This window comes from Erpetoichthys calabaricus, chromosome 6 (genome assembly GCF_900747795.2).
Source record: "Erpetoichthys calabaricus chromosome 6, fErpCal1.3, whole genome shotgun sequence".
NCBI classification, from domain to species: Eukaryota; Metazoa; Chordata; class Cladistia; order Polypteriformes; family Polypteridae; genus Erpetoichthys; species Erpetoichthys calabaricus.
In genome coordinates this window covers 204,586,127-204,612,540 of record NC_041399.2, presented here as the reverse complement: position 1 = coordinate 204,612,540, position 26,414 = coordinate 204,586,127, and the positions used below count along the sequence as shown (strand labels likewise).

Here is a 26,414-nt window from a genome sequence, read left to right as displayed (position 1 = left end):
TAGCACACAGGGGCTCTCAGCATTTTAAACTGTTAGGCCAGCATTTGAAGAGAGAAAAGGACAACTACGAAAATGGGCATTGTACTATTTCTGTATGTTAGAGATGAAATTGAATCTCCTTGCCTTGTTTGGAACCTAAGTAAGGGCCTGCACGTGGAGAAGACTGGCTGCTGTCGAAGTCTTCGAAGCCGACAGCCTGATGGAAGATTATGTCATCTGTCCTGAAAACCCTTCCAGCGCAGCGACAAAAATGACAAACTATACACAAAGTGCTGTCATGGCTTCCTCGTCTGTTATACCGCGTAAATCGTCATTAAAGAAAGCTGTTATTTTCTCTTATGTGATTTTTTACCCCCGTATCACTAAGGGAGGGATATCGCCTTTTACATTATATCTATGTAGTTTCGGGTTACTTAAAATTAAATTAAAAAGAAATTATTCCAACTAGGGAGCTAGTGACCCCTAGAGGAAACAGGTACAAGCACAAAAACACATTTGCAAACTTTAATGGAATCATCCTGCAAAAAAGCAGATGGCATGCCATAACAAATACATTGCAAAAGATATGGTGCCAGTTCGAGTGATTGAGAGGGACAGTTTCAAACAACATTTGAATACTTTAGGCCAGGGGTGGGCAAAGTCGATCCTAGAGGGCCGCAGTGGCTGCAGGTTTTTGTTCCAACCCAATGGCTTAATAAGAAGCACTTACTGCTCAAGTAACACTTCAGCTTCATTTTATTTGTCTCGCTTGTTAAGATTTTGAACCCTTATTACTTATTTTATTCTTAAATAGCTGTAGTCTTGCTTTTTAATTTCTCCTTATTAGCAATAAGATGCAAATGACAAAAGAAACCCGCATTTCTCCATTTAGCTTGTTTCCATTTACACTCATGTGTATTTATTGTGCACTCTTTGGTTTAATGAAATACTTGGAAGGAAAGTGAAGGTAAAAAGTGAAGGACTGAGAATTACTCGTCTGTTTTAGACTTCAAATCATTTGAATTATATCCTTAGAAAGTAAAAAAATGTAGGATATGAGAATGACCTGACATAGCAGAGTTAAAGCTCTGACAAGCTATGAAATTGAATAATGGACAAGGATTGTTTTTTAATTAAGCAACTGGGTTGGAACAAAAAACCTGCAGCTGCTGTGGCCCTCTAGGAACAACTTTGCCCACCCCTGCTTTAGACCCAAGATACATACTGCCTGGCCGATAATATTTTGGTCAAACAGCTCTGTCTGAATTGTATGATGCTTGTCACCATACTCAGATGCATAAACTGCAGAAGTTTTCAAATTTTATGGTCAAGTCGAACATCTGAGCCATACACCGCTCCTTAACAAATACTGACTCTTTCCATAAACATCATGTAATCCTCTTTAATAAAATCCCTGTGTGCGTCCAGGTGTCCATGTGTGGGTGTCTTCTGGTGAAGTGCGCATGCGCGGGGCACGGTGCGATGCGCGATATTACTGTCAGAGAAAGTTACAGGCGTTTTATGGAAATACAAACCAGTATTACTGCGAGAGGAAATTAAAGATACACAATACAGTGACGTCCTGCGGTGGGTTGGCACCCTGCCCAGGATTGGTTCCCTGCCTTGTGCCCTGTGTTGGCTGGGATTGGCTCCAGCAGACCCCCGTGACCCTGTGTTCGGATTCAGTGGGTTGGAAAATGGATGGATGGGAATACAGTGACGCATATTGCAGCCACATACAAGCCAGTATTACTGTCAGAGGAGATTAAAGGCATATTACCGACGCACACGCCTGTATTACCGCCAGAGAAAATTAAAGGTATATTACGGACGTACAAGCCAGCGGACGTACAAGACAGTATTAGTCACAGAAAATTAAAGACACACAATACACGGCGGCAGCCCACGAAGAACGGTCAGCTCAGCAAGTAAACATCAACAAAAGAAAGGCTGAAAGAAAGAAAAATACGACCAACAAACAGAATGAGGTCAAAGTCCCTTGCCATTTAATATAGACTGTTCCTACTAATGTTTATGCACTAGTTCTAGCGCCCGTTATTGTAAAGGGCTAAATGACTAGTTGTCAATAAAAGCCTTTGAAACTTATGAAATGCTTGTAATTCTACTTCAGTATACCTTAGAAACATCTGACAAAAAAAGATCTAAAAACACTGAAGCAGCAAACTTTGTAGAAAACCAACACTTGGGTCATTCTCAAAACTTTTGGCCACAATTGTATATAACAAAATTTAAAAAGAAAAGTACAATACTGAAGAACCATTAACATTAATACCTTAACATTAATACAGAATAACATTACCGTTAGCATCAGTCAGTCATTGTCCAACCCGCTATATCCTAACACAGGGTTACGGGGGTCTGCTGGAGCCAATCCTATCCAGTACAGGGCACAAGGCAGGAACAGACCCCAGGCAGGGCGCCAGCCCACTGCAGGACACACACACACACACTAGGGACAATTTAGGATCGCCAATGCACCTAACCTGCATGTTGTTGGACTGTGGGAGGAAACCCACGCAGACACGGGGAGAACATGCAAACTCCACGCAGGGAGGACCTGGGAAGCGAACCCGGGTCTCCTTACTGGGAGGCAGCAGCGCTACCACTGCGCCACCGTGCTGCCCTACCATTAGTATGTTTATGGTGCATTTGCTCATTCACCCGTTTGTACAGTATATATACTCTATTTAATTACTGTATAGGTTGCCAAGCACTTAATAAGTTTACGTTTAACTGAACTGAAAACGTGCCTTTCCAGTAGCCTTCTTTCTGAGGACAGATTCGACTGGCCTCCAGCTGCTCCCAGTCTTAATGCTCAACTGGTTTTCTTTCTCACCTGAAGACTTCTAGTGGTCCCGTTCTCTGACATATGCCACTTGATTGTGCCTTTGCTCTAAGGTTATGTTCCAATTTTTTAAGATAGCTATGTTTTTTTTCATTGTATTTTGTTTGTCACTTTTTAACATTTTTGAAATTAACATTTAAAAGTCAAAAAAAAAAACTTACCCCTTCTTGATGTGCTTTAATCTGGCTCGCAAATATCCCGTTTCTGTATGAGGTTCAGTGGGGAGATTGTTGGAAAAACCGAAAGTAGACAAATGAAACTGCAAGAAAAGAAGCTGTCACAGTTATACCAGTGGCTCAAGGCTAATTAAACACAATTACATAACGTGGTTTCAGTTGACTCTTTTTTAAGGTATGTGTGGATTACAAAAAATAGAAAAAAGTGATGAGTAATGAGAATGTGGGAAGGAGGGTGGGAAAAACCCAGGTGATTTCCTACCTGATGTTATTTTCTTTTTGCACCTGAATATGTGTACTAACTTTAAAGGTGCCTGTTATATTTCCATTGTCTGACTTTCCAAACAGTGTTGCCCAAGCTTCGAGATTACCGTATATACCCATGTATAAGTTGGGTCTTGAAACCCGAAAAATCGATCATAAAATCAGACCCAGACTTATACGCCTGTTCAAAAATAAGACACTTAAATTGTTTTTGTACATCTTTTCAATCTCACACCAGTTTCTCAGACGCATTGAATTTTATTGCAGCAGCGTCGTTACCAATTTCTTTCGCTACTTCAACGACGTTTAATTTAAAACCAGCTTCATATTTTCTTTTGATCGAACGCTCCATCATAGATAAGGGATGCTCTTACGATAAAGGTGTATGAGGGTGTGAGATACAAAAAACACAAATCAGTGCAAATGTCACTTCAGAATAGTTTGGGTATCACCGTGTGGTCACGTAGACACAATAGAGTGAGAGACAGAGAGATTAGGGGCACACGCTGATACAGCGCATTGCCGCACCCACATAGAAAATAAAGGCTGTGTGCTCCGCGGTTACTCTCTCAGGTGGGCTAGCGTTAGCATATTGTAATCTCTTGGACCAACAGTGAGAATTTTCCGGATTCGACTTATACAACCAACATTATAAAACACCAGAAATTAAACGGTAAAATCAAGTCCCGACTTATCCACGGGAGAAATTATCCGCGAGTATATACAGTATGATAGTTAGGGTAGGCGGCACGGTGGCGCAGTGGGTAGCGCTGCTGCCTCGCAGTTGGGAGATCTGGGGACCTGGGTTCGATACCCAGGTCCTCCCTGCGTGGAGTTTGCATGTTCTCCCCGTGTCTGTGTGGGTTTCCTCCGGGCGCTCCGGTTTCCTCCCACAGTCCAAAGACATGCAGGTTAGGTGGATTGGCGATTCTAAATTGGCCCTAGTGTGTGCTTGGTGTTTGGGTGTGTTTGTGTGTGTCCTGCGGTGGGTTGGCACCCTGCCCGGGATTGGTTCCTGCCTTGTGCCCTGTGTTGGCTGGGATTGGCTCCAGCAGACCCCCGTGACCCTGTGTTCGGATTCAGCGGGTTGGAAAATGGATGGATGGATGGATAGTTAGGGTAATGAAAACTACAATAATGAAAATAAGTATTTTTAAATAGGATTTCAAATAGAGGTAAACTCTCAGCTGCCAACACCTCTGTAGATCACTTAAACACAAGGCTGTTGACAGCAGTGATGTGCTTTAATAACAGAACTGATAAGAAATGCACACTACCAAAATATTGGTATGGTGTCTCTTATGACCTGCCGTTCTTCAAGTGAATGAGCCTCTGAGGTTTATATTATTTATGGAAGCTGTCAGCTGAAGTTTTTGGTCTCCTCTTCTTCAATGTACCATAGCTTTGGTTATGTTTTAACACAAATTTATGGGGGTCTCCTTTTTACTTTCTATTCATCTAGATATTCTGCACAGTCATGTGAAATAAGTAAGTACACCCCAAGAAATGTTTTCTTCTTTTTTTTAACATACGTGGACATATTAAGAATGGATCTTTTTTAAGGAGTATCTTTACATCAAGCTAATATATTTGAGAAAAAATGGAATATTGGACTTTGCAATAATTTATTCAACAAATCATTTCTGTCTATGCAAAGTAAGTCACTCCTTGGCTGTAACAGCTGGTGTTGCCCCCTCTAGTCAGTATTTGACGTCAACTGGGAGACAGTTTTTCCCACTCCTCCATGCAGAATTCTTTCATCTGTACGATGTCTGGATGGGGGTTCTTTCATGCAGAGGCTGTTTCAAATCCCCTCACAGCATCTTGAATTGGAACCAGAGCCATTTCTGGACCCACCATTTTTGTCTTTTTCACTTTAGCCATTTCATTTCTGGATTTTCTAGTCTGTTTGGGGTCATTGTCATGTTACAAGGTTCACTTTCAGTTGAGCTTCATTTTTCTGACAGATGTTCTCACCTTATCCTCAAGTATCATCTGGTACTATTAAGAATTCCTAGCGGATTCTGTGATGGTGAGCTGCCCAGGCCTCAATGCAACAAAGCAGTCCCAAATCATAACATTTCCACCACCATACTTTACCGATGCATTCGCTGTCTTTGGTTTTTGCCAAACATGTCTTCTGGTACTGTTGTCGAATAACTTCATTTTTGCCTTGTCTGTCTAGAGCAGTGTTTCTCAACCTTGGTCCTGGGGACCCACTATGGCTGCAGGTTTTTGTTCCAACCAGCTTCTGTTTTAATTGGACTCTGGGCTAATTAAGTGAACTGTTATTTCCCAAGTTATGTGTTTTGGGAACAATATAGAAATTAGAAAACTAAGGTTGGGTTAAAAGAAAAAAAATAAATATATATATATATATATTTTGTAAAAGATTAAAGGTCTCCGTGACCCCTTGAACCCTCAGACTATACGTCAGACACCAGGTAAAAGTCCAAATATTACTTTTATTTAGACAAATATGTGCACCAAGCACCTTACACTCCACTACACTCATATAAATAAATCAATAATTAATAAATCAATACAATAACCAATCCTCCTCGCCCAGACACTTCGCCACCCTACCAGAGTCCTTTTATACACCCTGACCCGGAGGTGTTCCCGTTCAACAATCCACAGTTCCTTATTCCTTCCGGGTCAGGGTAAACAGTCCTTTTCTTCAACCCGGGAGCACATCGTTTCTTCCTGTCACGTGACCGTGACGTACTCCCGGGTTATAGGGCACATGCGAGCCTACGAGCCCCCCTACAGTGACGCCTGGTGGCCCCCAAGGTATCCAGCAGGGCTGTGTATAAAAACTACATAGTCCATGAGGCCCTGCTGGAACTCGGGCATGTCCACGCTGCTGGGAGAGCTCCTCCTGGCGGCCTGGGGGTGAGAGCCGGAGAAAGAAGCCGGCAATCCACCACAAATATATATATTAAAATGTACCAAGAAGTTATATAGGAATAATGTATTTTTTTCTTTTTAACAATATTTTCATCTTGATTTTCATTCTACTTTTCTAGGTGTTCTAATTGTTTAATTCATCCATTATTTACTAATTAGTGGATCTGATGCTAAAGTAGTTGCAGCCTTTGCTTATTCAGTGTTGTTTGCCTGGGTGTCTGCTCTGCTCATTTTTAATTGTCATTAATAAGATACAACAAAGGGGAAAAACTGCACAGAGAAAGGGCAAAATATAATGAAACCAACAAAAGAGAGTTAAGCATTGTGGTGCTCGAGTGGGGGTGGTACCCAGCCAGGACGCCCGAGAAGACCGGAAGAGGGTTTGTGCCTCCTCCAGACCTTGAGGGGGTGAGCACCCTGGGGGCTGCAGGTACAGAGCTGGAAAGCTCAACCCTGTAGGGGCCCATGGTCACCACCAGGGAGACCCCAATACCTGGAGGACCCTGGACCTCAGCACTTCCGCCACACCAGGAAGTGCTGGGGGGAAGAGGAACAGGGACACCTGGAGTGCTTCCGGGGATACAGCCGGCACTTCCACCACACAGGGGCGTGTCGGTGGGAGATTGCTGGGGACGCACCTGGAGCACAGCCGGGTGCTTATTTAAAGGGGCCGCCTCCTTTCAGAGAGGGACTTGAGTTGGGTGGAAGAGAGGACGAGGTCTCAGGAGGAGGAAGAAGGAGGCGGTCTGAAGAAAAAGACAAAGGCATTGTGTTGGCCATGGACTGTGGGGTATTGGGGTCAGTGAGTGATATTTTGTGTAATGGAGACCCAAAATAAACATGTGTGGGGTAATTCTAACGTGTCTGCCTGTCTGTGTCCAGATCATATTCCACAGCATTTAAATCTCTAGCAAAAGCAGAAATATTTCTAAATGTCTTATAAATGTAAAAATCATGCTGTTGTGCTTTTCTGAATGTAGAATAAAAGAAAAATAATAGCAGCTACTTAAAAGAGATCAGTGCTATCAGGTGTTGTCACTGATTAGGAATCTGGTTGGAACAAAAACCTGCAGCCACAGGGGGTCCCCAGGACCGAGGTTGAGAAACACTGCTTTAAAGGTTTATTAAAAACAATATATGGAATTACCTTTTCTTCAAGATAGCATTGAATTTTGAATCCATTTTTGGAGATACATTGTGACAACGCAACATATAATCACCTGTGAGTGAATATTGTTTCTGTTTCTCTAATAAATAATCTGACGTTTTCTAATGGTTGTCCCTTTGATTTGTTAATTGTCATAGCAAAAGCTATTCTCACAGTAAACTGTAAACATTTTAATACGAATGGCATATCACGATCTCCTTTGGTGTCTAATGTTATTCGCGGAATATATACATCACCTTACTTGTCGCCTGTTAAAATTTGCATCGCTTCTCCATGATCATAAATATACACCTGACCGAATTGTGTATTCTTTGAAATTAAACTTGTCGTTGCTTTAACTGTTGTGGGACGACATTGCTTTGTCCTGCTATTTTTTCAGTTACACCTGGCTCTGATGATTAATCACCTTTTGTTTGCACTAATGAGATCTTTACTATCTTTTTTTTTTTTTTGATACTGTAGCGACTGACGTAATAAAGTGTCACAAAAGTTTTACTTGAACAATCGCCGACTTCGTAACCCCAAACTCAACTGTCTAGCACCCTCTCCGACCCCTCCCCCTTACCGCATCAATCAGTACCTCGCTATCAGGTCCGATTGAGGGGGGCGGAGTTCAGCACTGAAGAATATCAGTCACTTAAAACAAAAAAGGCTTCAACCTTGTTGCATGTCGTTGTTTTAAGACCTGGAGCACATTATGCGTGTCTGCCAACAGCAATCCAACAACTGCTTAGTTAGAAGTCTGTGGACTTGTTTTAAATGATGGCTCACTGACTTATCTCGCGTGACGTTGTAAAAACAATAATTGTCCTTTATTTCTGGCCCGGGCGTGGTTAAATCGCTTTCTTGCAGGACGTATAACGCTGCTCCCGTTTATGAAGTTCTAATCTTTTAATTCCGAGCCCTATTGGACGTGCTTTGTTTTCAATTCCACTTGTTCTGGGCTGATTATCACTTTCCTTATTTTCTAAATTTGCACCTAGATTATTGTTTTTCTTTTTAGCATTTTTTTTCTCTCCACCGCATTTGGGTCTCTTTTCTCCGCGCTTTTCTTTCGTCTTTGTTTAGTCGTTGATGTTCCATTTCTACCCTATTCATTTCATTTCTACGTATTGACCTTATACACTTTATATGCACTGAGAGCCATAGAGCTGTGTGTACTGCTTGACTGACTGCCTTTACACTACTGATTTTTTTTTTCTGCCCGTGGTCTTATCTTGTAAGTAGGGCGTGTCTTGCACCGTGGCAAGTGTCTTTGGTCTCGCAGGTCTTTAAAATTGTCTTTCGAGAGGATCACGTATCATAACCTTGCTTTTGCTTTGCTTTCCAGGATTTCCTTTTATAATAGAGAGATCTCTTTATTTACAAAGATTTTTTATTGCCCTCTTTTGTGACCATCCAGGGTATGAGGGTGTCCCACTCTAGTGAGCATTTTCAGCTAATTTTGGGCTTACTGTGCTTTGGAACTCTCAAGTTCATAACACTTGTACACAATGGCAGTGCCCATATCATGAAAAAAATGACAGTACGAGTATCACAATAAAATGTATTTACTTTTATGTATTATTATGAATGCATCTTAAACAACTAAGTGAAGCCATTGTGTTCCTTGGTTCCTTCAGTGCCTTCAAGGCCAAGAAATGAATTCAAAAAATTAAAATACATCTCTGATAATCCATCCATCCATTTTCCAACCCGCTGAATCCGAACACAGGGTCACGGGGGTCTGCTGGAGCCAATCCCAGCTAACACAGGGCACAAGGCAGGAACCAATCCCGGGCAGGGTGCCAACCCACCGCAGATCTCTGATAATGGGAACAGTTAATAAGTATGCAAGTTCAAGAGCCTCAAAGTGGGAGTACAAAAGCTTGATACACTTCTAACAGTTCATACCTAGCTTATAAGACACACATTTTTAATTATAATGAAAATTATTGAATACATTTTATAAAATTATGACCACCAAACATGAACAGGAGCAGGCTTTTATATTCTGTTTCTGGATTATACTTTAATCTGTGTCTCGTCATTGTTATTAATGTCTTCTCCTTCAGACTGTTCTTCCGTTTGTGGGTTTTCTTGCAATAGTGACACCAGCATGGACACTGTCGTGTTTGGGTCCATGAGCTTCACCAGAGGTACATTTACATTTCTGTCTTGAAACATGCGATTTTGCACAGTCATTGCTAGCATGGAGTCAATCCCAAATGCCAAAAGGGAAGTATCATTTGTCACTTCCTCTGCATCCATACCACAGATGTCACAGAGCAATGTTATTACATAATTTTCAAGATTAGAAATGGAATTGCCCTGGGAAATCTCAGATGTGTCAGCTAAGTGTTTGATTTCCTCTGCCATGACTGAGTAGAAACGCTGCCTGAGGTAAACATTGGAGGACAGGAAGTGCTTGCTCAAATTTTGGAAATGAAATTTGGACGCAACTATCTGTGGGTTGCTCTGCACCAAGCAGTATTCCAGACATTCATGAATTTCGGGTACATCCAGGGTCATCAAACCCTTCTGCTCAAGGAATTGTTGAATTTTGTCTTTGTTCAACAGCAGACCGGTATTTAAAGCTCCCCAGTTAATTGACTGTCCAGGTAAACCGATCCGCCTTCGGTAATGACAAAACATATCTAAAAATGAGTTTGCCGCCGCGTAATTTGCTTGAGCAGAGTTCCCTAAAAAGGAAGCGATGGAAGAATAACACACAAAGTAGTCCAACTGGCATCGTCTGGTTGTGTTATGAAGATTTAACACCCCAACAACTTTGGGTCTCATCACTTTCTCAAAGTCAGATTTGCTCAAAGTGTGAATCAATCCATCATGCAGGACCACTGCACTGTGAAAGATCCCTCGTATTGTAACACTGGGATAGGTGTGTTTAATGGCACTGATTGCCTGCTTCACATCCTTTGGAATGGCCACATCACAGCAAATATTAGAAATGGTTGCTCCAAACTGGGTCTGTAGGTCTACAATATCTGCTTGTCTCTCTGGTGTCGGAGCACTTCTAGAGAGAATGACAATATATCCACCTCCATGCTGGGCAATGAACTTTACAGTCTCGAACCCCAAACCTGAAAGTCCTCCAGTTACTAAGTATACACCATCACGTCGAAAAAGTTGCGTATAAGGGGTAAATAGAGGAATTTTGGAAATTCTTTTGAAGTCATCCTGAAGAACAACCAACTGTATTGTCTTGGCCATAAAATAAGAGTCTAATATTTGATTCTGTGCCACCTCATTCCCATTGTGTATATCAGATTGAAGAACTTTGGTAGGGATGTCTAACAAGGACTTCTCCAACTTCAAGGACTTCACCCACTTGAAAATGGATTTGCTGTGTTTAGTAAGGTAGGTTTTCTGAAAAATTGTCATCAGCTGAATAACGTGAATGTGAACGTGTTCGTTGTCACTCTTAGGCATTTTCAGAAGATTAAGGGTCCAGTCGCTGTTACACACGATAACAATATGGCTGGCAGTTGTGATACTTAAAATGTTTCTAACAGATGAAAATTCAGTAGGATTTAAAAAAATTAAAGCTTCACTATTAATGACCTGTTCAGTATTTCTTTTTGTAATAATTTCAGTGTGCATACCACATTTATTTGCCCCGTGTGTAATAATTTTGCATAGAGTGGACTGAGGAAAGGAGGAAATTATCCCCACTTGCCTCGGAGGTCTGACTGTGGGTAAGACATTTACTAGAATTTCCCATGCTAATATGAAGAAGGAAACACAAGGAACTTCTTTCAGGAATGGAATCTTCTGGCTTTTGCAACAAACTGATTCAGGGAGGAGAACCCTAGAAGCTGCACCCACTGGAAAGCATGATATGATATGATCTCCAGGCTTCAGGGATGTGACATTACTTCCCACAGTTGTTACAATGCCACTGAAGTCAAGACACAAGAGTTGGTGGTTTTCGTTGGAGTATTGGGTCCAGTACATTGTCTCACCAAAGCGTAAAGCATTGAGACTCACAGGAAAGTAATCAGAGGAATGGAGACATATCTTGCTTATCTGAATCTCCACTCCGTCATTAGAGAGAGTTTTATTATTGCTACCAATAAGTACAGTGGCTTGCAGATGCTCAAGTCCGTATGGATTTGTCGTATTAAGGGCAAAGTTACGTACATCTAAAGTTGTCTGATGGTTCGAATTACTCCACACCTCTTTTTCAACTGCCCGTTTGATGCTTGAATGGTAAATCCGGCCTTTTCTGATCATAACTTCTGGATATTGTTGACTCTCATATGAAGTAATTACTTTTCCCAGCAAAACAATATCTTCATTATTTACAGATCCAATATCAATCACCTGAAAGGAAAGATGAAAAATTTCAGCAGCACATGCCCGGGACATTCCCCAAAGAGCAAATCCTGTGCTCATCTGATCGACCGTATTTTCGGAGGCTCTGTAGGTGATCGTTTTAATTGTGCAGCTGTATTTTGTTTCATTCAGCATAATGATAATCTGCTGGTAAGCTTCACAACAGTTTGTTAAGTGCTGTAGCACATTTTCTGGGTACAACTCATCAAAAATTTTGATTCCCCAGAAAAATAAAATTTCCGTGAATTCGGAATTGACAAAATATTGGCCAATATTCATCATTGCTGATTCTGTATCTTTATTTGAAATGTACACGGAGTCCGGATGAAGATGATGTTTCACCAACTGTGCCACCCCCAGCTGATCAGCAAACACTAAACACTTCGGATGACTTTGTGAGACCTGTTCCTCAGGAGCATCTACCCATTCATTTTGAAAAGTAAATTTACGGGTAATAGAAAGACCAGAGCCAATAAATGTAATCTGAACATGTTTAAGTTCAGCTAAGACGAAGCCGTTGGTATCAGTAAAACATCCGCACACCTCTGTACAATTATCGTCACTTTTAGTGACTTTCATATACATGAACATCTCACTCTGCAATGGTGCAGATATAATCAGGCTACCTATTGCTGAAGGAAATCCAGGTCTGGATTTGCCGGCACTTACCACAAAAAAGGACGACATTTGTAAAAAATAATCTAAAATTACTGGGTGAAAGAAGTATTTATGCATCTCTTTCTGAATTTTCTCTGGTACTCTAATTTTTGTAATGGCCTCTTTGAACTCTTCTTTTTTATAGATATTGCCAAGTTGCCTGAATACTCCTCTGTATTGGAAACCCAGGTTAGATAACTTCTCATAAATCGTCTCAGATGTCACGATTATTTCACACCGGGTGCGAACACTGTCCACTGCGATTTGTCTTTCCTCATTCACATTTTCAGAATTTGTTTGTATTCTGCCTAATGCATATGTGATTTCAGAAGAGTATATCTTAAAAGCTGTTGCTTCATCTTGTGATTCGAACTGTACCTGTAGGGGCATTGAGTTTTGATTCACGGTTAAGGGTTTATGAAATTTAATTTCCAACTGAAGGAAACTTACAGGTCGTTTTGTCTCTTGATTAGCCATGGCAGATGCCAAAGCTATCTCTGCATAGAAGGATCCTGGAACTATAGCGACACCATTGTTTTTATGTTCATATATGTATGGTACCACATCTGTCAACTTCTTGCATGTGATTATTGTCTGGTCATGATTTGCACCATGAAGGAGCGGATGGAAAGTGTCGAACATGTTTTGGTTTATTTGCCCCTCAGAATTAGAAGAGACCTCTTTCTTGACATGATCAAACTGGTACCTTGGGTAAGGGCTTGGTAGAGTCTCACACCCTTGATAAAACTGTTCCCAGCTGATGTCAAAACCCAATTCAAAAAGTTTCGTCACGACTGTAAGCAGACTCTCATAGTCCTTACTTGGTTGCACAGTAGGAAATATTGAAGTATCAGATCCTAAAATCTCCATAATACTCCTTTGAAGTGCCCTTCTGGGACCGATTTCTACAAATACAACATCTTTTTTTCCAGAAACTACTGACTTTACTGCCTGCTCAAAACACACAGGTTCTCGAACATTTTTGGCCCAGTATTGACCAGTGGTAAAATCCCCAGTGGAAATGAACTGTCCTGTTACTGTAGAAATCAGGTCTGTGGTCATTGGCCCAGTTTTTAGAAGCCCAATTTCTTCCTCAACAGTCTTCAAAATAGGATCCATCATAGGACTGTGGTATGCAGCCGGCACATCAAGGACATATAAGAAAATGTTCTTTGAACTGAACGCCAATGACAGCTCCCGGTGAATGTCATCTATGGACTCTGCATCACCTGATAAGGTACATGACTGGGGGCTGTTGAAGGCAGCAATGCTGATTTTTCTCGAAGAAGAATTAACAAAGCCTAAAAGATCAGAAACAGCAATGTTGCTGACAACAAGCATCTTCCCTCCAGTGACTTTGGCCTGCAAGATGCTTCGATAGTAAATGACCTTCACCGCATCCTGCAGGGAGAGCAAACCTGAGCAATGTGCGGCTGCAACCTCACCTACGGAGTGTCCTAGAACAGCATTCGGCTTTATACTCCACTGACTCAGAAGGCTCGATAAGGCCACCTGGATGGCAAACAGCAATGGCTGGATAATTTCTGGCTTGGTAAAATCATTATAGTCCTTTTCATTTTCCAGCCGGTCAAGAAGATGAAATGAAGCATATTTATTAAAAATGTTTTCAATTTCAATAATTTTCTCTCTAAATATGCTTTCTTCTTTTACCAGTTGTTTGCACATCCCCTTGTAGGTGACTCCATTTCCACAGAACACAAACACTAAGTGTTGATCGGATTTGGCAGCTGCTATTTTTGTATTAGCTGCTGTTTGGATCTGCTTAGTTAAATTCTCAAGAGTCGGTGTGACAAAGGCTTTTCGGTACCTGTGTTTGGTGTGACTTCTCCTACATGCAGACGTATAGGCCAAGTCCTGCAGCTCTAATGAGGCACTGCTCTCAATTATCCTAACGGTGTCAGCCATTGTCATATGAATGGCTTTCTCCGAGGCTGCCGAGAGTACAAACAGCTTCAACCCCTTTTCAACACGGTGATTCAGAACCCGGGTCTCTTTGTATTGCCGCACCACAACGTGTGCATTAGTCCCACCGAACCCAAAGTTATTCACTCCTGCGGCCCTACCCAGTGGTCCTCTGCTTTCCCATTTCTCTGCTTTAGTTGGAATTTTAAGGTTGAGAGCTTCTGTATCAATGCTGGCATTGTCTTTGGAATAATGGAGGGATGGAACAAGGGTTTCATGTTGCATCATCAAGAGGATTTTGATGAGCCCTGCAACTCCTGCTGCAGATTCAGTGTGTCCAATGTTACCTTTTACGGAACCGATGACAAGGCTTGGAGATCCAGCTGAACGACATTTAGCAACTACGTTAGAGATGCTGCTGGCCTCAGTAGGATCACCTGCTGATGTTCCAGTCCCATGAGCCTCTATATATTGTATGTGTGAAGGGTCAACATGTTTGGAATAAATGCTGTGTAGAAGCTGCTCCTGCTGCATCATTGATGGCCTGGTGATGGGCGTTACTGTTCTTCCATCTTGATTTACAGCACTGCATGTTATGATGCCTCTGATATGGTCAAGATCTTTCAGTGCCTAAAAAAGAAAACTGATGAGTGACTGAGTTTACAGTTGATAATCATATACAACCATATATGGGACAACTTCACTAAAAAGTGCCATTCTTCTTCTTCTTCTGCTCCCGTGATCATCTTTTCCCATATCTTTCTGTCTCTCTGCATCTCGCTCTGTTACACCCAGTACCTGCATGCCATTATTAGCAGTAATAATACTAAATTAATAGCACTACATATCCACTAGACGGCAGCAACAGGTCAACTTTGTTCTGGCAGAATGACACTTTGTATAGAGTCGATCTTATCTTATATCTTATTTTTATTCTTTAACATTTATATAAAATTTACTCTCTGTCTGCTTGACCATCAAATGAAAACCACCGCAGCTATTTCCACAAAATTTTGTAGTTTTTCGATGTAGTCTAACTTAGAATATTGGCTAATAACATTTTAGATTTTCTATTTATAAATGCAGTGCATCCAGAAAGTATTCACAGTGCATCACTTTTTCCACATTTTGTTATGTTACAGCCTTATTCCAAAATGGATTAAATTCATTTCTTTCCTCAGAATTCTACACACAACACCCCATAATGACAACGTAAAAAAAGTTTACTTGAGGTTTTTGCAAATTTATTAAAAATAAAAAAATTGAGAAAGCATAAGTATATAAGTACTGTATAAGGTCTATCATGCACTTTGATGACCAGTTGCATCATTCATCATTCTGGTGCTGACATAACCACTCTCTACTCAGAATTCACCACTTTGGATGCATGGTGCATCATCCATATCGCCATGTAGTTAGAAAAAGTTCAGCAAGCAGTGAAAACCCAATAAGCTCCAGCCATCCACAGAGTTGTTCCTGGATGTCAGACATCATTTACACCAGGGGTCTCCAACACGTCGCTCGTGATCTACCGGTAGCTCGCCACCCCTTTCCAAGTAGCTCGCCAAAGGGTTAATGAATCCTACATAAGTTTGAAAACTTGATTAGTCAAATTTGGGGTAGGCGATCTTTCCAAAAAATCATATCACGATCCTTTTAACACAAAATTACGATCCACAATCTGAATTGCAATCTATCTTTTCAATGTGGCATACACTTAAGAGAATATCTGGACTCAAACTCATCAAGACCTAAGTAACACTTTATTTTAAATATCAAACAAAGTTGAATTCAATTGTTCTCTCGTTCGCTAGCTAAGCGGAGTTAAGGAACACGCCCCGAAGCTGGCGAGTGAGTGAGGAGAGCACCCCTCTCCTTGGCCTGCTGCTTTTTTCTCAGATTTGCGCAAATAAATCGTTACCACAAGCAAACTCTGATACAGAGCGAAATGAGAGAAGTCGCAAAATCAACCGGAGTGTTCAAGCAAATTATAGAAAAAAATCCGATCTAAATCCGTTAATCTGTCTGCTTGTGAAAAGCAGACAGACATAGAGACATTGGATTTTATATATTATATATTAGTAAACCTTCACAATAATGTGCAGTTAAAGTCTCAACAGTATTTCTGGAGCTTGGTAGAGCCAGAAAAATATACGAATCTTCACCAAGCAGCTCTGAAAATGTCCGCTTTGTTTGGGTCTCCATACCTCTGTGAATCTGACATGAATGTCATGAAATGAAAGTTCAGAACAAGACTGACAGACGAACATTTAAATGACTCCATAAGAGTGAACCCTGGGCGGCATGGTGGCACAGTGGGTAGCGCTGCTGCCTCGCAGTTGGGAGATCTGGGGACCTGGGTTCGCTTCCCGGGTCCTCCCTGCGTGGAGTTTGCATGTTCTCCCCGTGTCTGCGTGGGTTTCCTCCGGGCGCTCCGGTTTCCTCCCACAGTCCAAAGACATGCCGGTTAGGTGGATTGGCGATTCTAAATTGGCCGTAGTGTGTGCTTGGTGTGTGGGTGTGTTTGTGTGTGTCCTGCGGTGGGTTGGCACCCTGCCCAGGATTGGTTCCCTGCCTTGTGCCCTGTGTTGGCTGGGATTGGCTCCAGCAGACCCCCGTGACCCTGTGTTCGGATTCAGCGGGTTGGAAAATGGATGGATGGATGGAAGAGTGAACCTGAGTGGCTCCACTCCACCATACACCTCAGTGCCAGTCATCTGACTATCTAAAAAACACATCACACATGCAACTGGACATGTGAATAAAGTGACACAGTGACATGGAACAAAATGACAAATGAATAAGGAATATCTGTGTACAGGGAGTCCTCAAGTTACAACGTCTCGACATACGACGTTTCGAGTTTACAACGCTCACTCCCATAAAAACTTTAAAAAATTGAGACGTGAGAAGGAATAAATGTAAGGATTTTTTTTTACACTCATTTTTTCTGTTACTACAGTACAGTGTACAGTACAGTATATTTATGTCCTTTTCCTTTTTCTGTGGCTTAGTTGTGTTTTTATGTTCTAGATTACGATTTTGCAAATGTGTTAGGATAGGTAAGTGACTTAGGCTAGGGTGTGTTTCGACTTACACCAAAATTCGGTTTACATCACTGTTGTAGGAACGGAACTGTGTCGTAACCCGTGGAAACCCCTGTATTTGGAATTGCGTTGTTTTGTTTTGACAGCATTCATGTTTTAATTCAATAGTGTGAGATACACTAGAAAATGCACTTGCAGGTGAACTAAATATTTTTTGTGATATTTTAATGCAAAATGTGAGTTGTGGACACCAACATTTTGTAAATGTTCAGGCAAAACAAGCTTATTCAGTTTGTTCGGGTTGAAATAAGTTATGAGAATAAACGTTAGAAAACACGAGTAGCTCTCTGCCATTTTCATTTTGTAAAAGTAGCTCTCAGGGGAAAAAAAGGTTGGAGACCCCTGATTTACACCATGCGGCCCTCTCGCCCCATGCAGATGTGTCAAGCATAAACCAGCCTTAATGCTGCCAGATTTGCGATTTTGTGCACCTCTGATTGTATGCAAGTCAACACACTGTTTTTGCTCTACCTTGTTTGATTTTGCGTGCCGCCACATTTAATTGTGTGTGTCACCTCATGTTCATCTTTAAATTTTCTAATGCTAGCACTTCAGGGCCACCATATGAAAGACTTGAAGTAGAACTCCATGATACCAGGCAAGCCTGGCTCTGCAAAACCTGAGAAGCAGACTGTTTCTGGCCTCTGATTGTCTTCATGCTTTTAATTACTGTAATCAATTATATCGAGTGATCATATCGAGTTATTACTTTGAAATTCTGTAACGGTTGGCTGCATTGCAAAATTCTGAAATGCAAGAATTACCTTTTCCAAAGGCTTGAGTAGGACAATACCACAGCCTTCTCCTCTCCCATAACCATCAGCCTTGTTGGAGAAAGGCTTGCTGACACCTTCTGGAGATATCATTTTTGCTTTGCTGAGGGAGACGAATATCCTTGGCTCAAGGATACAACTCACTCCTCCACAGATTGCCATTTCACAGTCACCTGGATGAAAAAAGCAAAATACACAAATCTTTATGAGTGCAATGATGTCTCCCAGTAAACCCAGAGCTCCTGTTAACTATCATGAAAAGTTTTGGTCTTATTGGACTCATAAGGATAAATCAAAGAGTCAGCTCATGGTTCATTTTTAAGCTTTGTCTGGAGACTCGTGTGCAATCACATCCATACATGTCTTCAGTGAACCTGCTTAACCAAACTCCACAGTTCTAACATGAAATGCAAGACAGGAATTGACAGTGTGTATGATATCACCTAATGATTACAGACCAGTGGCCCTTACAGTCCACATCACGACAAGCTTCAAATCCTGGACAATGTGAGTCCTCAAGTGAAAGAGCACCTGGACCCACTGTAATTTGCTTATCGGATAAAAATTGGAGAGGAAGATGCAATTATTTGTCTGTTCCAAAAGGCAGGACAAAACCAGCAGCGCTCTGAGGATTATGGTTGCTGATTTCTCCAGTGCCTTCAATACCATCCACTTATCTCTGTTATGAGGTCACCTCAGGGATATGAAGGTGGGTGAGCCTGTGAGCAGTTTGTGAGTTTCTGATACAGATATGAGCAACACTAGAGCACCATAAGGAACAGTCATGTCTGATTTTCATTTCACCCCAAAGACCTCAGACTATAAATATAACAACAGGTCATGTCACTTGCAGATATTTTCTGCTGATTCTGCACTTAAAGATTGTATTCACCAATGGAATGAGACAGAGGAGAGAGAACTTGGTTTCTTGGGGCAGAAAGAATTATCTGCAACTCAATATCAGAAAAAGCCTCTATGTCCTGTCATTATTCAGGAAGTGCATGTGGAGGTGGTGCACTATTACATGGACTTGGGGTTCCATATCAGTGACAAGCTTGACCCATCTTGGAACACAGAGGAGCTATATAAGAAAAGGCAGAGGAGACTCTTTTTCCTTAGGAGACTGCATTCCTTTAATATGGGAAGTGACATCCTTGACATTTTCTATAACTCTGTGATGGCCAGTGTGATTTTCTTTGTTGTGGTATGCTGGGCTGGTAACATCACTTCAAGAGAGGCTCACCGAATCAACCAGCTAATTAAAAAGGTAGGCTCAGTTATAGGATGTACTCTGGTCCCCCTGGAGGTCATAGCCAAGGAGAGAATTAAAACAAAACAGTGCCATCATGAACAACGCTGCACATCCTCTCTGTGACACACTAACACTGAGAACTTTCAGCCAATGAATTATCCAGCAGAAGTCTGTCAGGAAATATGATAGGAGTTCCTTTATACCAACAGCAATATGCCTGTACAGTGCCTTACTGTGATCGTGATTGCCAATTTTGAAGTTTTCTTTCTTATTTGTCATTCTGGTTTGCACACTTAATTTGCTTCTGCAAAAAGTCAAATCTCTGCTCGAGGACAAATAAAATTCTCTCATTCTGTGTGTGTGTTCAGACCATGGTGTGGATGTATGTGTGTGTATGCATGTATTTGTCTAGCTATTTATTTATTTATTTTAATAAGCTTCTGTAAAAATCCAAATTTGCCTGAGGACATCTATCTATCTATCTATCTATCTATCTATCTATCTATCTATCTATCTATCTATCTATCTATCTATCTATCTATCTATCTATCTATCTATCTATCTAGCATATAGTGCCTTTCATATCTATCTATCTATCTATCTATCTATCTATCTATCTATCTATCTATCTATCTATCTATCTATCTATCTATCTATCTATCTATCTATCTATCTATCTGTCTGTCTGTCTGTCTGTCTGTCTGTCTGTCTGTCTGTCTATCTATCTATCTATCTATCTATCTATCTATCTATCTATCTATCTATCTATCTATCTATCTATCACTTCAGCACTTTCAGTGTCCTCAGCTCCCAAATATGTTAAATGTGTGTTCTTTATCCATCCATCCATTTTCCAACCCACTGAATCCGAACACAGGGTCACGGGGTTCTGCTGGAGCCAATCCCAGCCAACACAGGGCACAAGGCAGGGAACCAATCCCGGGCAGGGTGCCAACCCACCGCAGGACACACACACAAACACACCCACACACCAAGCACACACTAGGGCCAATTTAGAATCGCCAATCCACCTAACCTGCATGTTCTTTATCTCACTTGGTAAATGTCTTTTCACCTGTGATCTCTTTAATCCTCCATTTGTTTCTTTATCTGTCCAGCATTCTTCTAAAAACACATCTTGCAACTCTCTGGTCATACATTAAAGGAGACCAAATGTAACACCTTAGAATGATCACCTTTGTTTTCATTGTTATATGTTGGTTTAATGGAACCGTTCATTGTCTAACTTGTCCCCATTTACATTTGTGTGCATTCATCATAAAGCATCTACTTCTAATAATATATTTTTAAAAGAAATGGAAGAGAAAATCCCCTTGTGTGCATAGGGGTTTCCTCCCACAGTTCAAAGACATGCAGGTTAGGTGGACTTGCATTACTAAATTGTTCCTGCCTTTCCTCAGATCCTCGCCGGGATAGGTTCCAGGCTCCCATTGACCTTTTTCCCATTTGAAAGATGAATGGAATGATGGAAGAGAAAAAAGTGAAGGATCTACAGTTACTATTCTGCTCTTGGCCACATGTGACTTGGATTATATTGAGTGAAAAAGTGTAGGAAATAAACTTGCAACCTCTGTAGCCCAACCCTGAGCACCCTTGTACTAAAACACTGTATGAGGAAATTAAGAAATAAAATAGTGAACCTTCATCCCATAGATGGCAGCATTGCATTTCAGAGTGCCACACAGCAAGTAGGAGGAAATGAAGAAAAAATAATAATTCAAATGGAAGTAAATATAAAGCTGCAAGTTTCACTCAGGATAGGTCTTGGTTGGTTTTTGTGTTTATTTGCAGTGTGCAGAAGTGGATCTCCAAGTGGTAGGTGAGTCACAAACATTCCCACCTGCTGGCAACTGTGGCCTGAAGAGACACAGTATGCTAACTGTCATAGCTCTCTAGCCTTCGGAAGTTTGGTATCAACAAGAAATCTTGGCGTTTTTGATCTACTGTATCTATCTATCTATCTATCTATCTATCTATCTATCTATCTATCTATCTATCTATCTATCTATCTATCTATCTATCTATCTATCTATCTATCTATCTATCTATCTATCTATCTATCTATCTATCTATCTATCTATCTATTGTAGAAAAGGCGCTACATAGGCTCATGACCTGGCACAGAACGACACATTTTCTTCTCCACCTGTGTGCGCACGTCTTCCCTGTGACCCACAGGCAATACACAGTCCCAAAAGCACTATTTTCCCCACAACAATAACAGCACAGCACTCTTTTCTCCTCTCCCACCACTCCTCCACAAGCGTAGTCCTCCTCCTCCCGACCCTGGCTCTCTGAGTGGGTCTATCTATCTATCTATCTATCTATCTATCTATCTATCTATCTATCTATCTATCTATCTATCTATCTATCTATCTATCTATCTATCTATCTATCTATCTATCTATCTATCTATCTATCTATCTATCTATCTATTGTGGCGGACAGCCGGGACGCCGCTTCAGTATATGTTCTGGGGGAGCAAGCATGGACTACTCAATACCTCCACTGGGACGCTAGATGGCAACCCCCCTGGGTTGCAGCAGTGCCTTGGACTACCGCAGGGCTTCATGGGAGTTGGAGTTTGGTGCAGCCCTGTTGGGATCCGTAGGTGCTGCCAGGGGGTGCTGCAGCAGGAGCTGCTGAGCCCCAATGGGCAGTGTTTTCACCACACCCGGAAGTGCAGCCAGAAATGGGCAATCAAGCACCTGGGTGAACTATAGAAGGGGTCAGCAGCCACCATTCAAGGAGCCAGAGTCGGGAGGAGAGGAACTATAGCTTGCCAGAGAGGAGTGGAGAAGATAAAGAAGAGAGAGATTTGATTTGTGTTTATTTGAGTTTGTGCTTGTGCTTAGTGTGGGACTGTGTTGTGTCTTTTATAAGTGTGCCTCCGTGTCTGTCTGTGTCGGGTCAGCGCCCATATAATGCCTTTTGTTACACTATCTATCTATCTATCTATCTATCTATCTATCTATCTATCTATCTATCTATCTATCTATCTATCTATCTATCTATCTATCTATCTATCTATCTATCTATCTATCTATCTATCTATCTATCTGTCCATCTCTTCAATATTTCTCTGACCATGTAATTATTCAGCAAAATGCCACAGTGACCCACTATCTATCATGTTCTGAGGTTAGGCCACAGATTTTAAATCTCCATTAGGTATTTCTTTTTAAATATTTTATATTTAACACATTTGAACTGCAATAAACCACAGAACCTCCACATCCAACTACTGTACTAAGATGAGCACATGCATTTGAATCTACTGTCTATGAAAACAGCTTTAGCACATGATATTGTAAAATAATAATAAAAAAAAATAATTCATGTACTTGAGCAGCACATGCAATTATATTCTGTTACCACTGTTATCTTTGAATATGAGTCGCTGTTACAAAGAATATGTCATAAAATAAAATTGTGAAAAGAAAAGCTTTAATAAAGTGACTAGAACTTTTAAAAATGGCTCAACTTTCAAAGCAGGTAACCAAGTCTCTGTACTCTCCTACATGCTGTGCCATGCTGACATTTACTTACTTTTCTCCTTGCTGCCTTACCTCTTTTATTTGATGCCATGTTTTGCAGAAACAAATGCAATTAAACCTTCATTTGTGTATTTGTGATATAAGGAAAGTAAAACAGAAACTGAACCATTTCATCCATCCATTATCCAACCCGCTATATCCTAATGACAGGGTCACGGGGGTCTGCTGGAGCCAATCCCAGCCAACACAGGGAGCAAGGCAGGAAACAAACCCCGGGCAGGGAGCCAACCCACCGCAGGGCGCACACACACACACACACACACACACACCAAGCACACACTAAGGACAATTTAGAATCGCCAATGCACCTAACCTGCATGTCTTTGGACTGTGGGAGGAAACCCACACTGACACAGGGAGAACATGCAAACTCCACACAGGGAGGACCTGCGAAGCGAATCCGGGTCTCCTAACTGTGAGGCAGCAGCGCTACCCACTGCGCCACCGTGCCGCCCAAACTGAACAGTTTGATTGTTCAAATATGTGAGGCTTGCTCTGAACACAATGTTACAAATAAACAAGCTTGCTCAACCCTGATGTATGAGTAAGTTTATAATTATCTCGCGCTGGGTGAACTTACCAGTACTGGCGGACCTAAAAATGTGAACACTCTCCCAGGTTTGTATGTTTTTTAATAACAAGTTTGATTTCCTCTAAAACCATCATACAGCATACAGTATGTTTATAACATCACATCCTAATAAAAATGCCAATTGTTTTTATTTTGTTGTCATGTCATTTTTACACTAAAGTTCCCCAATTGACAAAGTACCTGCACTCTTAAAAATAAAGGTGCCGGACTGTTTCTTCAGAGTGATGCAATAGGGAAGCCATTTGTTTGGTTTCTAAAAGACCCATCCAGATGAAGGTTCAGGAAAGAACCTTTATTTATTGAAATTTGTAACAGAATAAATAGCCATGAATAGATGTTAACAGATTTATGCAATGCCAATGGGTCATACTTGTAAAAGGACTCTTGCTGCATATGTCCAGTAACACAGACTAAGCCCAGGTTTTCTTAATCTGTTAATGTCCTGCAACCCACCAACATAAAAGATTTCTTTTTTTAAAATATATTAGGAAGCACAAAAAACTAACTTGACATGCAAAGAACTCTTCCCAGAATGAACTCTTGATATCTTTCTGCTGTGAAACATTCTGACCTGTCATTGTTTATACACGTCTTAAACAACTATCATACACTGATAATTTCTGTATTATCTATATCTATTATTTATTTATTATATTACCTATCTATTGACTATATTAATGTATCTAGATTGCAAATACCATACATTGCATCAGTGTTCATATTGCTAACTACACGTCAACATTGCTGCTACTTCTTTGTCTTGTATTTGCACAATGTCTTGTCTTGTTTGTGTTTTAATTTTAAATTTAAATTTTAACTCTATTTCTAATTTATTATTTGCACGTCATGTTGTTACACTGTGGACCCTGAGCTTCGCAATTTTGTCTATCTGTACAGTTGTATATGTTTGCGATGACAATAAAGTTCACTTTGACTTTTGACTTTGAAATGGAGCTTTGACAAGCAAAGGCTCTATGAGGCACCACACAACCCAGTAAAGAACCATATAGTGGCCATTAAAGAACTATAATTTTTACGAGTGTGATACACTTTATAACTTCCTTTTACCTTGCTTTATAGAATGACAGGCATAGTGCAGGGCCACCAGGGATGAAGAGCAGGCGCTGTCAATTGAAAAAGAGGGCCCAGTGAAGTTGAAACAGTAGGAGATGCGGTTGGCCGCTATGCTCATGGCTGTCCCAGTGCCGTTGTAATGATTGATGGTACTGGCAACATTATTCAAAATCATCTCATAATCCCGGTTCATGAGGCCTGCAGATATAAAATACGAAATGTAGATGTGATAAAGAATTCAGGCAGGTTGCTACTTAATTTAATGGGATAAGAAGCAACCTCCCTTGCATTAAATGAACACAATCACAGTTAAAGCTCAGTTGCTTGAGTCTCTTATTATAATCATATTGCCCTTGATTGAAAGAAAAAGTCATTTATCTACAGTACATATATTAGACACTAAAGTCAAGCTTAATTTCATATACTGTTAATGAAAGACCCCATTAATATGGTGGTGGGTGCCAGACATGCTAATTAAGCCAGGTTTTTACTTCACATGATGCGACGCTCCTGCTACGCAAGCGTTGTACTGTTTATACTTGCGCGCGTACTTTATGTAAATCTGGAGGAATCCACCAGGTGGCAGTGTGAGATATTATCACGGTGAGAACAGGTTCGGCTTTGCTGTGTTGTGACTTGCCTGGAACACCCATTAAACTCTGATGACACTTTACCGCAATATCTCTGAAAAAGATGTTTAATGATTAAATCCATCCATCCAGGGATGTGTCCATTCCAGCAAGCATTCAGCTCATTGCAAGGTGAATACAAGCACACACATACACTGAAGTCATCTTAGTGTCACCAAATCAGCATATGTTTGGAAGGAAATGGAGCCCACTGTGGAAATCCAGCAGGAAAACATGAAAACTCCAGGTAGGGAATACCAGCGATGTGACTACCTGCGAGACAGCAATGCTACCGCTCCGCCACCGTCTCACCCCCATGTGTGTAATTATTAACAGTATTCATTAATTAAATGAATTAAAGACTTATCTGTAAAATGTAACATACATACTTTAATGCATTTCATCATGACGGTGATATCATGTGCAGAGAGTTGGAATATCATACGTTTAATGTGTTCTGTGTGGTGATCTATTGCTGTATGCCTCTTGGAAAGAGTTTCCCATAGCTGTCTGTGTTGGATTTGGGGAGCTGGTGTGCCCCCTGCAAGCCACGTTGGTTTTGTTTTGACTTTTCAGTTTTCGACTTCTGGTTGTCTTTTACTATGTCTGGCTTGGTGTTTATCAACTTGTTTTTTTTTTTTGTTCTCACAATAATGCTTGGACACATCAAGCAGTTAAACATTGCTGCCAGAATAAGTCTTGTATTTTGTGTAATGCATTGAGTAAGGTCACGCTCACCAATGAACACGCCTGTACTGGTCCCGCTAGCTTTTTCCATTGGTATTCCAGCATCCTCCAGGGCTCGGAAGGTACACTCCAGCAACAGTTTCTGCTGTGGATCCATTCTTTCCACTTCTGCATCAGTAATGCCAAATAACTTGCTGTCAAATTCATTAAATCTGAGAGAAGATGAGCATTTTTAAGAAATTAAATTGTTGATTTGCAAATCATTGTATTCAGTATCTCGGAGAATTAGAATATCAATTAAGACCAATGCAAAAAAAGGATTTTTAGAAATGTTGGCAAACTGAAAGGTATGAACATGAAAAGTATGAGCGTGTACAGCACTCAATATTTAGTTGGGGCTCCTTTGACCTGGATTACTGCAGCAATGCGGCGTGGCATGGAGTC

General features: G+C 40.9%; 1 protein-coding gene and 1 long non-coding RNA gene across 2 annotated transcripts in view; both read right to left on the bottom strand.

Annotated features, from left to right (window-relative positions):
* Positions 1 to 9,038, bottom strand: part of LOC127528400 (uncharacterized) — a 38,862-nt gene extending 29,824 nt beyond the window's left edge. The window contains exon 1 of the long non-coding RNA XR_007935287.1: positions 8,918 to 9,038. This is a non-coding gene — a long non-coding RNA (uncharacterized LOC127528400). The remainder of the gene's footprint in view (positions 1 to 8,917) is intronic.
* A 165-nt stretch (positions 9,039 to 9,203) lies between these two features.
* On the bottom strand, positions 9,204 to 26,182 carry LOC114653807 (uncharacterized). Its single transcript, XM_028804353.2, has 4 exons — positions 26,022 to 26,182; positions 24,649 to 24,852; positions 18,150 to 18,331; positions 9,204 to 14,908 (listed from the first exon to the last, which is right to left on the bottom strand). Exons 1-4 carry the CDS (start codon positions 26,125 to 26,127, stop codon positions 9,368 to 9,370), a joined length of 6,033 nt encoding a protein of 2,010 aa, XP_028660186.1. The 5' UTR covers positions 26,128 to 26,182; the 3' UTR covers positions 9,204 to 9,367.
* Positions 26,183 to 26,414: the final 232 nt, after the last annotated feature.

What these genes read in the sequence shown, in the direction of transcription:
- LOC114653807 (XM_028804353.2), bottom strand. Translation starts at nt 26,127, where the DNA reads ATGGATCCACAGCAGAAACTGTTGCTGGAGTGTACCTTCCGAGCCCTG. An exon ending in CAGTACAGGCGTGTTCATTG is followed by an intron (nt 24,853 to 26,021) that starts GTGAGCGTGACC and finishes TTATATCTGCAG; the next exon opens with GCCTCATGAACCGGGATTAT. An exon ending in CTGTCATTCTATAAAGCAAG is followed by an intron (nt 18,332 to 24,648) that starts GTAAAAGGAAGT and finishes TTTTTCATCCAG; the next exon opens with GTGACTGTGAAATGGCAATC.